Here is a 13,204-nt window from a genome sequence, read left to right on the forward strand (position 1 = left end):
CGTGAAAAGTAGCGTGATGATGAAATGAGTAATCATTCTTATTTCATTTGGATAATATTTATCTATTCATGAAATGTGCAGTGTCATAAGAATATCACGTAGCTATTTTGATAAAGCACGTTTAAAGAGCTAGTAATCACCTAGCTGTTAAAGCGGATTCCTTCATGATTTAATATGACGTCATATATCACGCTCATCCTTTCATTTCCGCAAGACATTTGCTCCTCAATCTTATACGCTATTATTTTCTCTGGCATCACGCCTCGCTGCTTTAGCAGAATCCGCCCATAATCAATAAAACCACGTAACATTTTAGATAGAGATCTCCGAAATTCTAAAGATAATTTGTCATTGAGTCTTGCGCTCTGCCTCAGCTGCAGAAAAAGTTGAAAGTTCAAAAAAGCTCGAAGTTATTACGCGTGGCTTACCGAAATTCTGATGCCCAATTGGACAACGGTTTCGAAGGGATTAAGAACGGCGAAGAGGTAGCTCGTTCTAAAAGAGGTCGGTTTGAACGTGGCCACCAGGGTGAACTCGGCTGGCAACTTTTCCGGGAGATATAGCCTGTAGGGTTGCTTCACTTCGGATCCGGGTCGAAAGCCAAATGCCGGAAATCCGTCGACGCCGTCATCCATGTAAAGATTATTATCATCTGTCATCGATGACACCGATGCCTCCATCAAATCGTATACCACTTCTGAAAACATAAATGTCAATAGTTTCTATTAAATTACGTTTAATCGTGGCAAAATTTGCGTGGCCGTTAAATGTTGACAGTTTGAACAACTAATTAACCTAACGATATTAAATTATCATAATGATATTAAATTGAAATACTGCATAGATTGATAGGTAATCAAGGTTATTTGGGAGCAAATTCTGAATAAATTAATGCACGCGTAAATTAATGTTAGAATTATTGGCGTCATTTGGTTCGTGAAATAATTATTAATATCAAATGAGTAAAGAGGGCCATGTTTAATCAAGACGGATCTTAATGCCTAATAGTTGTGTAAATTTTTACAATTTCTGCTTCAAACGAACTGCATGCCGGTTATTTGTCGCTCTTTGAAACAGTCTTAGACAGAAAAGCTGGAATACATAAATTAACAAGCAATTTAATATTATTGGTGCTAATAAGCATCTTTAAAACACTGTAAATTATTGTGAATTATTCAACATGAATTATTATACATAACATGTTTTTAAATGAATATCTTAAATAATGCATCACTTCTCATATGTATATTTTAGCATAATGTAAGGGTAGTCGATAGATATTTCAAAATAATAAAAAAAATTATTAAAAAATGATAAACTATTTTTAATTGCATTTAAAAATAATACAATAAATTTTTTTTTAGTAATGGTTTACCATCAAGATTATAAGTTACTTTAATAAGAAGTAGTATTTTTTAAATCTGTGCTTTAATAGAAATCTATGGAAATATTTTAAAAGATAAATGACAAAAATCTCAATTTTTTAATATAAAGATTTTACGTATTTAAACGATTATTTATATAAAGTTACTTTGTGATGCAGAAATTAGTTATCCAGTAAATAAACAAAATATTTATTTGTTATAAATAAAAAGTTGCAATTAATCGGTAAATCGCAATAGAACTTCGTATAAATTATTTCGAATATTTAAATTATACAAAAATATTGTATTTAGATTTTTGTTATTATTTTTAAAATTTAATTTTATGATAATAACAAATAAGGTAAATAAGCTATAAAAATACATTGTTTAAGCAAAATATAGAACGTTATGTACATCACTTTCATAGGTATAAGTTCGTTGAAAGTATAAATATTAATGTATGTGTGCTATATATGTTTAGCGAACATTTTTAATGGAAATCCAATGAAAATAAGATTATGTAATTAAGAAATTTGTTGAAAACGGAACATTTTACGAAAAAGAGACTTTTCGCGAGCTTCCGAGAAAAGTACGGAGAAGTAATTCGAAGCGAATGTAGAAACTTTAATTAATTTTTCGCTCGCTAGTTTGTGAGATTTATACGTGATATTCTGATAAGATTATTTTCTCAGGCAGAAAATGTCTAATGACTGATACACTGTTAAGTTCGCCAAATTCTGTTAAATTGTGACGTGTCGAGAAATCGTAACAAACGAGAGGCCGTAGTTATTGAATGTAAACACGTTAAAAAATAAAGCTTGACCAAAATTAAAGCATATTAAGTAATAAAAATTGTCTGTTGGCAAACAAATAAAATAAAAAAAATATTATAATTTATTATGAAAATATTTTGTGTCAGGATTTACTTACAGAGTAAGAGAGTTTCATATTTTGCGTACGAAATTCTTTTAATATTAATAATCACTGAATAAAAAAGTAGAGCATAGTTTCAACATTACGAATCGTGACACTGCATTCGTGTGTATAGTGTGATTAAGATCATAATTCTTTAATGTACGACAACACCATTTTGTACGCCATATGTCATATTCCGGTCCATGACATCCGATACACCGCGTAATATTCCGCAGCTGAAAGCTCGATAACCGATATTTATTGTCGGAGACATGAGTCGGCGCAGTAAATCGCATTAAAAATTTTCCTGCCGACTAGATGTCGACACGGTTGACTAGTCATTAATAAAAGACTTTATTGCGCTAAATCGAAGCCGTTACCGAACAATAAGTATCATAGACAAATGACTTATTAAAGAAAACTTAAAATATAATTGTTTATTCATGATAAACGTAAAACCATTCATACAAATCATATTGTCAATTACAGATGATAACATTTTTCCTATTTTGTATACGTGCATATACACGGAAAGAACGAATTTGTTGAGGTATCTACAAAATTAGTTAGATACTGAAATAATTTTATTGAACATTTAAAAGATTTATATATGTAGGACTTAAACTAATTGCTAGAATATAACCAAATTTTTTCAGCTCATGAAAACTCCTATATAATGTACACTTGAAATTCCTATGTAATTATTTTAATGGTCCAGCAAAACTATTTTTAGATCTATATTTAGCTGAATTTTAGAAAATAACAAAATCGTTCTTTGTGTGTATATGAAAATTCACTTGTGTTTTTTGATGTGAAAAGTGAAAAGAAATTAAGTGAAAAGGATTATTTTCGGATTTTAGGCTTAATATTTTACTGAATTTTACAATTTCTAGTTAAACATTTTACAATTTTAAATTTGGAAATTAGAAGAAGCGAAAATTGTTAAAATTCGTACAAAATATATATTATTAGGCACTAAGAAATGTCTAGACAGAATATGCTCCTCTTCGCTTAATTGTGTTGAAAGCTTCTCGGTCAAATTTCACTTATAATATTGAGAAAAGAAAATAATAATTGAGACATCCGAATTGAGAATATATGTATTTCGAAATAGTATTCTGTTGGGACTAATAAAACATCGTTCACACTTCGCTTCATATTTTCTTCTCATACATAGTCTCCTATCACAAGCAGCTGTTCTAATAATAAAATTCGTGAGTAACCTAAAAATGTTTGATGAAAATACAGGTAACAGCATGTCGACGAATGGTATATAAGTTAAATTTTCACCATGCCCGAAGTAATTTTCAAATTGCATTTGTGACCACACCATATTCTGTAACGTATTCTACCTCGGAATATGTTCCGCCACAAAAGCTTTGATGAGTGCGCGACGAATTTTGGTTCTCGCATTTGGTTTGTTCTCTACGGACTGCATTTTTCGTGATCTGCTACGGAGTAGTTTTTCTATATGCAAAACTAAATTAATGTGTTATTCGAGTAAGCATCAAATATAAAATTAAGCTAACTGCTAACTCATTCCCGACTCTGAATATACTCTGATTCGCGAGAATGTGAGAATTAATGTTTTTACTTGATCTTCTCATTTAATAACACGAGCGAAAATATTTTATAAATTTACTTATAAACGGAAATTCCAACGTAAAAAATACGTTTACACTACCTTATTAATAGTAAATTTCATGTAATTTTTACGCAGTGAGAGAATATTCCATTTGCACTTTTCTAATTATTTTTGAACATTTATTTCTCGATTTTTTATTTTTCGAGATAAAACTTAAAAGTCAATTTCGGGATTGCTACCATAACTATAGAAAAAAATCGGCATTTCAACACAACAAAATACTATACGTAATTCCTACGTGCACGCGTAAAGTCTATAGAAAAAGCTTCCATTGTTTTTTAAATTTCGTAAGTGCGATGAAATGTTTTCGTATACCTTATGTTTTACAAAAAAACTGTTAATAAACGTTACCAAACGTAAATAAATAAAAAAATGCTTTCGCTCGTGTTATCAACTGAGAAGATCGAGTAAAGTCTATAAAGAAAGTTTTTATCGTTCTTTTTATTTCAAAGTGGATATTCTGCTCGATGCACTTCCTATATATATTGTCTTCCGATTTTCAAGACAGACTTTTTAATACCTATTTAAGACATCTGCAACAACAGCAGGAAAGATTTCAATGCTTGATAGATTGTAGCATGGAATTGAGGTGTGTGGTGATTCGAACGCCGGCATAGGCATCGACCAGGCGACACCTCTTGCTTGGGTATGCCCTCCTGACGCAGATCTCTATTTTGCGCCGAAATTGCGATAGGCCCGAGTCATTTTAAAGTCCAAACTAGAAGCAGCGTATGTGCAAATGGGAAAAACGAGACGCGAACAATAATTGAAAGTTCGAGATTTAATGATCGAGCGATTATTTCGAGTAAGCACTTTCTTTACGCGATTCAGTCAATCGCCAACGTACCAACGTGTGTACTTTTGTGGAAGTCGGTTTATAATAAGACAATGAAGTTTCATTTATATTGAAATTCATTTCAACTTCGATTAATATTTTTCTTACTAATTTTGAAAAAAATTAATCATCACCCGGTACACGTGCATTTTTGTTAAATTCATCGTATACAAGAGATTTATTATTGAATAGCTTCGGCTATTATCACATTTCAGAAATTATAGATGAGATCTTGCGACGATATATCTACGTTTTATAATAACCGTAAATTAATAGCAGTTATCATTTTTTCGTCACATGATAAATGCTCGATATTTCCGTGTAAAATAATAAATTATTGTTTTCGCAAACCATGAAGAGTCATATCGACGGCACGGATCAAAATGGGCTTTATTGCTTATCGATTCCACGATTGCATTCCGCTTCAATAAATTAGAGCTTCCATCATTTTGTTTCCATGATGAGAGTACTCTAAATACATTTCAGCACGAAAGTAGTTTTGAATTTTCTAGAAACGTGACAATATGCATGAAGTGTACAACGTGAGGCTGCCATACTTTTGTCCGACGGTAATTAGGTAATAAACTCGACACCGCGGTTATAGCGCTTGAAAAAATTATGATGAATTATTGTAATAACGGTCCATAATGCACGATTTTATGCGAGTCTGCTTCGCCAGTAATCCCTGTGTCTTCCTTCGTATTCCGCGTAAATCCATTTGCATAAATCCGTATGCCAATTCGTCCTGTCAGTTCGTTACAACTTTCCTGGTTGCGCATACAAGAATCCATGAATCACGCAAATCGAACAAACGCAGAATGTTTCAGTACGAGTCAGGATGCAAATGTCTTCTTTAAACTATCGACGTGAGTGTGAAAATTGTTTCCATGTCGATTTTTTTATACGTTTTTACGAAGCTGCTTACGAAGATACTTTTTGTTATAGTCTTCATTATAAAGATCATTATACGTGTATAATTTTTCTATTGTCAGGAAGTCCGACCGTTTCTGTGAGAAACAAGAAAACACCCTCCCTTAGGAGACGATATTCTTACGTTCCAGTAAGTTTTCCGATCTCCCTCTAGAGACTGTACTTTTCTTCGATACTATCATTTTTGCGAACAATTTATTGACGTATGAAATGGCTCTTCATATTATTGCACATCCCGCGTTTTAACTCATAAAGAATACTGACTTGCTATTGTAATGATACGAGATGTAATTCGAATCTTCGCAATAAATTATTCGCAGTTTTTAGATTTCACTAACATATGACAATTAATATACTCGTTAAAAGATGCTTATTAGCATAAAATAATTGTTAAATTGCTTGTACAATTTAATAAGTGATATTACTATTCTGGTTCTGTTCACGAATGCGTTTTAAGGTTGGAAAATATTTCGATGTGTGATATATAGGACCAAAATGTATGCATACAAATTCACACAAGAAATATGTATTGAAGCAGTAAGATTCGCTTCGACCGAATGTAGGGTTCTTCTTATTTAAAATTTGATTTATTTATATTGATCTAACAATCGGTTCATATTGTTTATATGAGATGTCTTTTTCTGTCATATTTTTGAAGTTTATTTACATTGATGAGCTTATTGAGATATTTATGAAAAATGTGCAAAATGTATAAAAATGCATGAATCATTTATTTTGAAAAATGTAACTTTTAACGAAAAAAAAAATGTAAAACTCAAAACTACGAATATCAAATAAAAATTCTAATTGAAGATTGAAAAAGCAGTAAAAGATTATATTATCAGATAAAGTTTCCTTGTACAAAATGATCAATTCCATACCATCATTCGACAGCATTGGAATCGAAATATTTTTAAATTATGTTTTATATATTTTATATTTGATAGCTGGTATAACATTTGTTCAATGATGTTTGCTCATGGTGCCAGCTATCAGTAATATTATTGGCACGTAGATGCAATTAATACGTTGCAGTTACAATGTGCAATATCCTCCTGTAAACTATATGTATCAAAATACATCAAGATAGCTTTTCAACTCTACATTTTTTAATTGTGGAATGAAAAGTAATAACTACATATCAAAGCTAAAATTGTACAGTATAATAAAAAGGAATGTTGATTTAATAAAATAAGTTATGTCAGAAAATGAAAAATACAAAATGCATTCATACGTGTAAAAAGTGAAATTTGTAAAACAACATTATATAATAATATAAAATTTTACAAAAATTTTTATGTTTGAATTTTGGTATCTATCTTTTCTTTCACAATTATACATGTATATATATATATATATGTGTGTGTAAAACAAAATTCTTTAAGCAAATATTCGTAATTTTAAGCCTTGAATAAAATAATTTTTTGTCATAGTAGTTTTTTATTTATTACAATAGATAAGCATAGTGTACCTAAGTTGGAAAGTTAAAAGATCTGCGAGCTTCTTTTTTTACGTCTTTTATATTAAAATCTCTAAAGTCGCTGGCATCAGAAAATTTCGCAAGAAACAATGGTACGGACGCGGTAAAAGACAAAAAGAAGTCCTTTTTCCATCAAAAGTTGGAGTAGCTGAGCAGCAAGCAAGAAAATGCGGCTTCGTTAAAAGCAAGAATGCTCTGTTTTGTACTGTTTGTTGTTATATTGAGAACTGCTGGCAACTACCGGTCGCGATGCGAGTGACATTGTATTTTTAAGTCTTATAAGCTTCTGTTTATTGTGCATGAAAAATATACGCCGAAATGATTGCGCCCGGGCTTCAATGTTTACTCTATGGAGAACGTGGAATAAAAACATTTCTCCCAGGCTAGCGCATATGCGACATATTCACGAAATCGTACCACTGAAATGCGTTTGTTTTCGAACAATTATCACGACCACGCAGACAAAAATATTTTCTATTAAAGTATGCAAGAGAGCGGAACAATATTTTTTTTGCAGCGCTCAAGAGCTCTGCGATGATCTCATTAAATTGTCTAATTGTAATACTTACTGTCATATTCGTTTCCTATTGTTCACGTAACTTAATAACACGTGTGAGTAATACGAAATATATTTTTAAAATTGCCGACGTAAATGTAGTGGCCTAAATTAACTCGGTAAAATGAATCCAAAAATACAATTATCGCGCACGTAAAATATATACAAATTCTTATTCATGACAATTAATATAGACGCAATCAGAGTTGCTAGCATCACCATATTAACACTAAAGGAGCATGTTAAATTCGATATCAAATTCTAGTTTGGGATATATAACGCTTATACAGTTATACGTGTTCAAATATTAACAATACAATTTTTGTTGCATAATTCTTGGAATATTTTAACGTCACATTTAACAATTTTGGAGTTTATTGTCTTTAATGGCTTGACTTTTCTTTTATTTCTTATATTTTTCCAAGATAATATAATATATAATATAATATTTTCCCAAGATATTATAGTACACTCGACTTAAGTAATTCATATGATATATAATTTGTACATCTTGGAACTTTCTCATTTTGGTCGAGAAACAACCACAACTTAACATTTTCCTTTGGTGATGTATTCTTGTTTCCTTCTAGAATCTAGATTTTATTGATAACCTTACAGTCAATTTTTAAACATTTTGGCGACGTAAGAAAATGCATTTTCTCTTCTTCGCGAATATCTCATTATTTGCGAATCTCGACGTTTCATCTTGGCTTTCTGATATCAATTAATTAGTGGAGTACAATCAGAGATTACGATAAAATGCAGAATACCGAGCTCTCGCGACGGGTAATCCCCTGGAAATCGTTCGCGTCGTGATGCAAACTCGTTTCCGGCGCATTATTTCCCACGTAAATTCTACGGCCGGCGGTAGGAAGAAGTTAAACGACGAAACAAACAGCACCGCTTAGAAGTTGGTAACCCGACGCGAGGGAAGAAGTTGCGGGCGGGTGCGGGAAAGCGAAATCAGATTACAAAAGATTGCGGCGAAGAGTGTCCTCCCCCTCAATTCTCCCGCGCCCGCATCGCCTGCTGGTGAAACAAACCTCGGGCAATGGCAAAGAGCTAGCTGAAAGCTAAGAGAAGGATCGAGGAGGAGAAAAACAGGTGCAACCGCTGCTCGCGGGTAAATCGAGTTTCGAGAGAATTTTCCTCGGGGTCTCATCCGCGAATTTTAACGGTCGCGCCTCGACGTGCAACGTCCGACCACTCGAAGTAGTAATCGAACGTTTTTGTCAGACACGTCGGTTCAAGTGCTGACCGGCAGATGGCGCCAGGGAGGCCGTAGACCATGGTCTGGCTCGTTACGGTCGCTATCTACTTTATTGCTCAATGTAGCAGGCATTTTTTTATTCCTTGAATCTTCTTGCCCAACACAAACTCGCTTCTTAGTTTCTATCTGATGTCTTGGTTCATTAACTGTAGCAATTTTTATGTCAACCTGCATTTTTTAAATATATTTAATTTTATTAACGTAATTGCGGTATTTATAAATTTTTTTGAAACAAATTAACGAAAAAGACAGTGAGAGAGAGAGAGAGAGAGAGAGAGAGAGAGAGAGAGAGAGAGAGAGAGAGAGAGAGAGAGAGAAAAAAAAGTAAAAACCTTATTTGAATAAAGCGGATCCCCTAATAATATTTGTGTATGAATTTTATAATTTCCAATTCATGCAAACTGCGCGTCGATTATTTGTGTAAAAATTGTAAAATTCATGCAAAAATATTATTAGGCGCACCAAAATCAACTTTTACTAAGACCTTTTATTTCTTTGTTATTTTATATTATTCACATTGGTCAATTTTTTATTTAATGTTTTTTTTAATACTAATTATGCAGTTATTAAATCGTAATCCCTGAAGCAATGAAAAAGGAGAATTGTAAATCTGCAGTGCAACTGCTAATTCTAGACGACGCGAAATTAATTGTATATCTACAAAGGGGCACTTTTCTTGATTATTCAATGATTCTCAAAATCTTGTATATAAGAATCTGTAATTTAACGTCGTCACAAAAGTAGTATCATTCCTAGAACAAACGGTACTTGCCGTCTCACTCTACTTACAAAACAGCGATCGACGACGTAACCGTGACGCAATCGAACGAAAGTTGTAAATTTAAATCGACAGGAACTTTCCGTCAGAAATGTATATCAAGCACATTGAATCGGAAATACTGAAATACCACTCGTAACGAAGTATACCGGAGACCGTCTGACTCGTTACGCCCTCCATCTACTTCGTCCATTGTGGCTTACGCGAACGCGGCCGTCGATCGTTCCACTTTTTTCTTCCGTTTGCTTTCCGGGCTTCACGCGCGGTTAGTTTTCTTCTCAGTTCTTCGCCGCTCGTTGCAGACGATACCGATTTCCGCAGATAGCGCGCGAGAAATTATCTGGAGGACGCTCGATTAATGGCAAAATATTGTATATAGTAAAATATCGCATTGATAAAAAATGACACATTGGAAAATAGCATATTTTTGTATGATGAAAGGAAATCGACTAAAGACTACGCTGTAAAATTTAATGTCAAATTATACTTATATAATTTGAGTTATTCAGTTTATTATTTATATTAAATTATACATTAATATAAATGATGCTTTGAAATTAATCACAGGATTGATTTACACTTTGAGATATATATATATATATATATCAGAGTTGGTAAAGACTAATGTTTTTTTTTTTTAAGAATAAAACATATTATGTTTCTTCTTGAATATGTTTTTAATGCTTCAAATATGCTTTGAACAGTACTATAAAAAAAACATATTTAAAACATATTAAAAATATCAATTAAGCATGTTTTAAACTGTTTAAAACACATTTAAAACGTTTTTTTTACCAACCCTGATATATATATATATCATACATGGAAAAATACGTTATTTATTTATTACCAAGAAAGATCCCATCCTATTTTTCTGTTTATTGCTAATGCAAGCGTCAAGTTGAAGCTTGATGCTATTAGGGGTGTCGATGTTGATGTTGGGTAGGGGGAGGTCCCTTACGTTTCTCGACTGAAGTAGTTTTATTTACTGTAAAAGTTACATTAATTGTTTCGAGGAAAGTCGACAGGCATGAACAGCTACGCCGTCACTGAACCGGTTAAATTGCAGAACGCGTCAATTAAACGCACTTCAGAATCAAAGCACATACGGGCTTCGTGTATCTCGATGACGATCAAAAGCTCGCGTACAACTTGGCAAGAGTAAAGTGACAAGCTCGAATTTGAGCAGCTAAACGGGTAATAGTTGGGATATTTGCAATGATACACAGATAGCAGGAGAGGCAAAGGCGCTGTGGACTTTCGTAAGTTTCACTATCTTTGTATATATAATGTCAACAATTTTAGAGCATTCCAAAAATTGATTAATCAGTGAAACATCATTCATTTGTACAGTCTTTGTCGTTTTTACCTAAGACGAAATTGAAAGTGCTGAATAATTTAATGTTAGATATTTTAATTAGATAAATTGACAAGTAAAATATTAGTTGCTTAATTTTCCATTTAGAATTTTTACTAAAGAGAAACTGTTTATTCTGTATTTAAAGATCATGATTACTTTGGAAATTAATTTGGACTTTGGCTTTCTTGAAAAATAATATAAATGAAGAGGATTAAAGAAAGAAAAATAAAGTAGAGAAATATACAGGTATAATTAAATGCTAAAATGTATCTTAAAAACATTTTGAAACACTTGAAGATTAAAATTATAATAAATACCTACTATGTACCTATTTACTAGGTATATTGGCATATGTATTAGCGCTATTATGTAACGGTGGGGTACTGAACAAATAATTCCGTAAGTAATCATTGGAATTTGCTATCTAATACCAGAAACATTAAGAAGAGCCATTATACCCACAAGGGTCATAGTACTATCTTTTCTTCTCTGCTATTCCTTTGAAGATAATATAAAAAATGAAGAGAATGAAAAAAAGGGAAAAAAATAGAAAGCGGAGTGTAGAATATAGAGTATATACATTAAAAAACGTCAAGAGTTTTCTACATACGGGAAATACAATTTTTTAAATACGGAAAAGTATACAGAATAACATTTTGGACTTTATGCTTGCTATTCTTTGTTTTCGAGTGTATTATATGGATAAAAGTGGAGTTTACCGAAGTCCTCGAAGGGTATGAGGACTATTGTGTAATTTTCTTCAAAGTACCGGATATAAAATCCAACTTTCAAGTCGACTTTTGTCATTTACCGTAATGAACAAAAAACATGAAAATAGAAATGTCGCGAATTTCATATTTTATCATCCATTATCTGAATTCTGTAAAATTTTCCAGATGACGTGCGCCAGATATTAATTGAAACTTTGTAATTGGAGGACCTTTCCTTAATGATCGAAGTCATATGAAGCACGATCGAGTAATACTTCGTCTTTTCGTGTTCTTACAGCGAGAAAATGGAAGAAGTACTTGTTTGTTAAAAAAATGATAAATTAAAAATTTATTATCTTTAAACATGTATATCGCATATTTTACAACATCATAATAAGTATCATTGTAAAGAAACATCAAAGATTAGTCATTAGACATAAGATCAAAAGTGTATAAGCAGTTTACGATAAAGTATTACAAAATATACCTAATCAAATTTACGATATGCGTTGAGACGAGAATATTATGTTTCTTATGAATCTCTTGTATGAAAAACACACACATTATGTGTTAAAAAGCAAAATGCGAAATCTGTATGTAACATCTAATAATATATATATATATATAGTTTCAGTTTTTATATTTTTCAATATTACAATCATTATTTAAAATATATTATGATATATATTTTATAATATATTATGCATTGTGTATTTTATTATATATAATACTGTTTTGAAATAAAGAAGCAAGTTGAAGAACCAATATCTACATCACCGTCGTACATGTCGAAGAATCTTGTTTTTTGATTCTAAAGGGATCTTTGGAATCTCTGAAAATATTCAATAACAAAGAAATTATGCAATCATCTTTTTTTCTTAACCTATAATCTTTTTTTTCAGAAGCTGTCAAAAGATAAAAGCAGAATTTTTTTTCTCATTATAATACATTTATTCGATCTTTGAATAAACGCAATATAATTAATATAATAAGATTGAATTATTATTTATTTACTGGATATTCTCATCACAGTCTTCATACAAAATAATGATAAATGCAGTAGATTCTTTGCAAAGTTAGCATAACATTGCTACGAATGAAATAACGTTCTCAACACGGATGAGATCTTTGGAATATTGAGCAATATCCGGAGATATACAAATATTCACATATGAAAGAATCAAAGACGAGAAAAGACACCGTTTTCTCTCTCTGCGTTTTCTATTCTGAATTTTCTTTTGATGTCACTTTATAAAGTGGCTTGGAAAAATTGACCTAGGCTCTTCTCTCATACTGGAGCTCTTAGATGAGATTTAATCAGAAAACTTCGGATAATGGGACACTTTCCTTCTTCTTTAGTG

General features: G+C 31.8%; 1 protein-coding gene across 1 annotated transcript in view; it reads right to left on the reverse strand.

The window, feature by feature from the left end:
* Mp (collagen XV/XVIII-type protein multiplexin) overlaps positions 1-13,204 on the reverse strand; it is a 300,206-nt gene that overhangs the window by 200,546 nt on the left and 86,456 nt on the right. The window contains exon 3 of the mRNA XM_018515009.1: positions 429-697. Within this exon, the coding sequence (XP_018370511.1) occupies positions 429-697 (269 nt within the window). The remainder of the gene's footprint in view (positions 1-428; positions 698-13,204) is intronic.

This window comes from Trachymyrmex cornetzi, unplaced genomic scaffold, assembly GCF_001594075.2.
Source record: "Trachymyrmex cornetzi isolate Tcor2-1 unplaced genomic scaffold, Tcor1.1 scaffold56, whole genome shotgun sequence".
NCBI classification, from domain to species: Eukaryota; Metazoa; Arthropoda; class Insecta; order Hymenoptera; family Formicidae; genus Trachymyrmex; species Trachymyrmex cornetzi.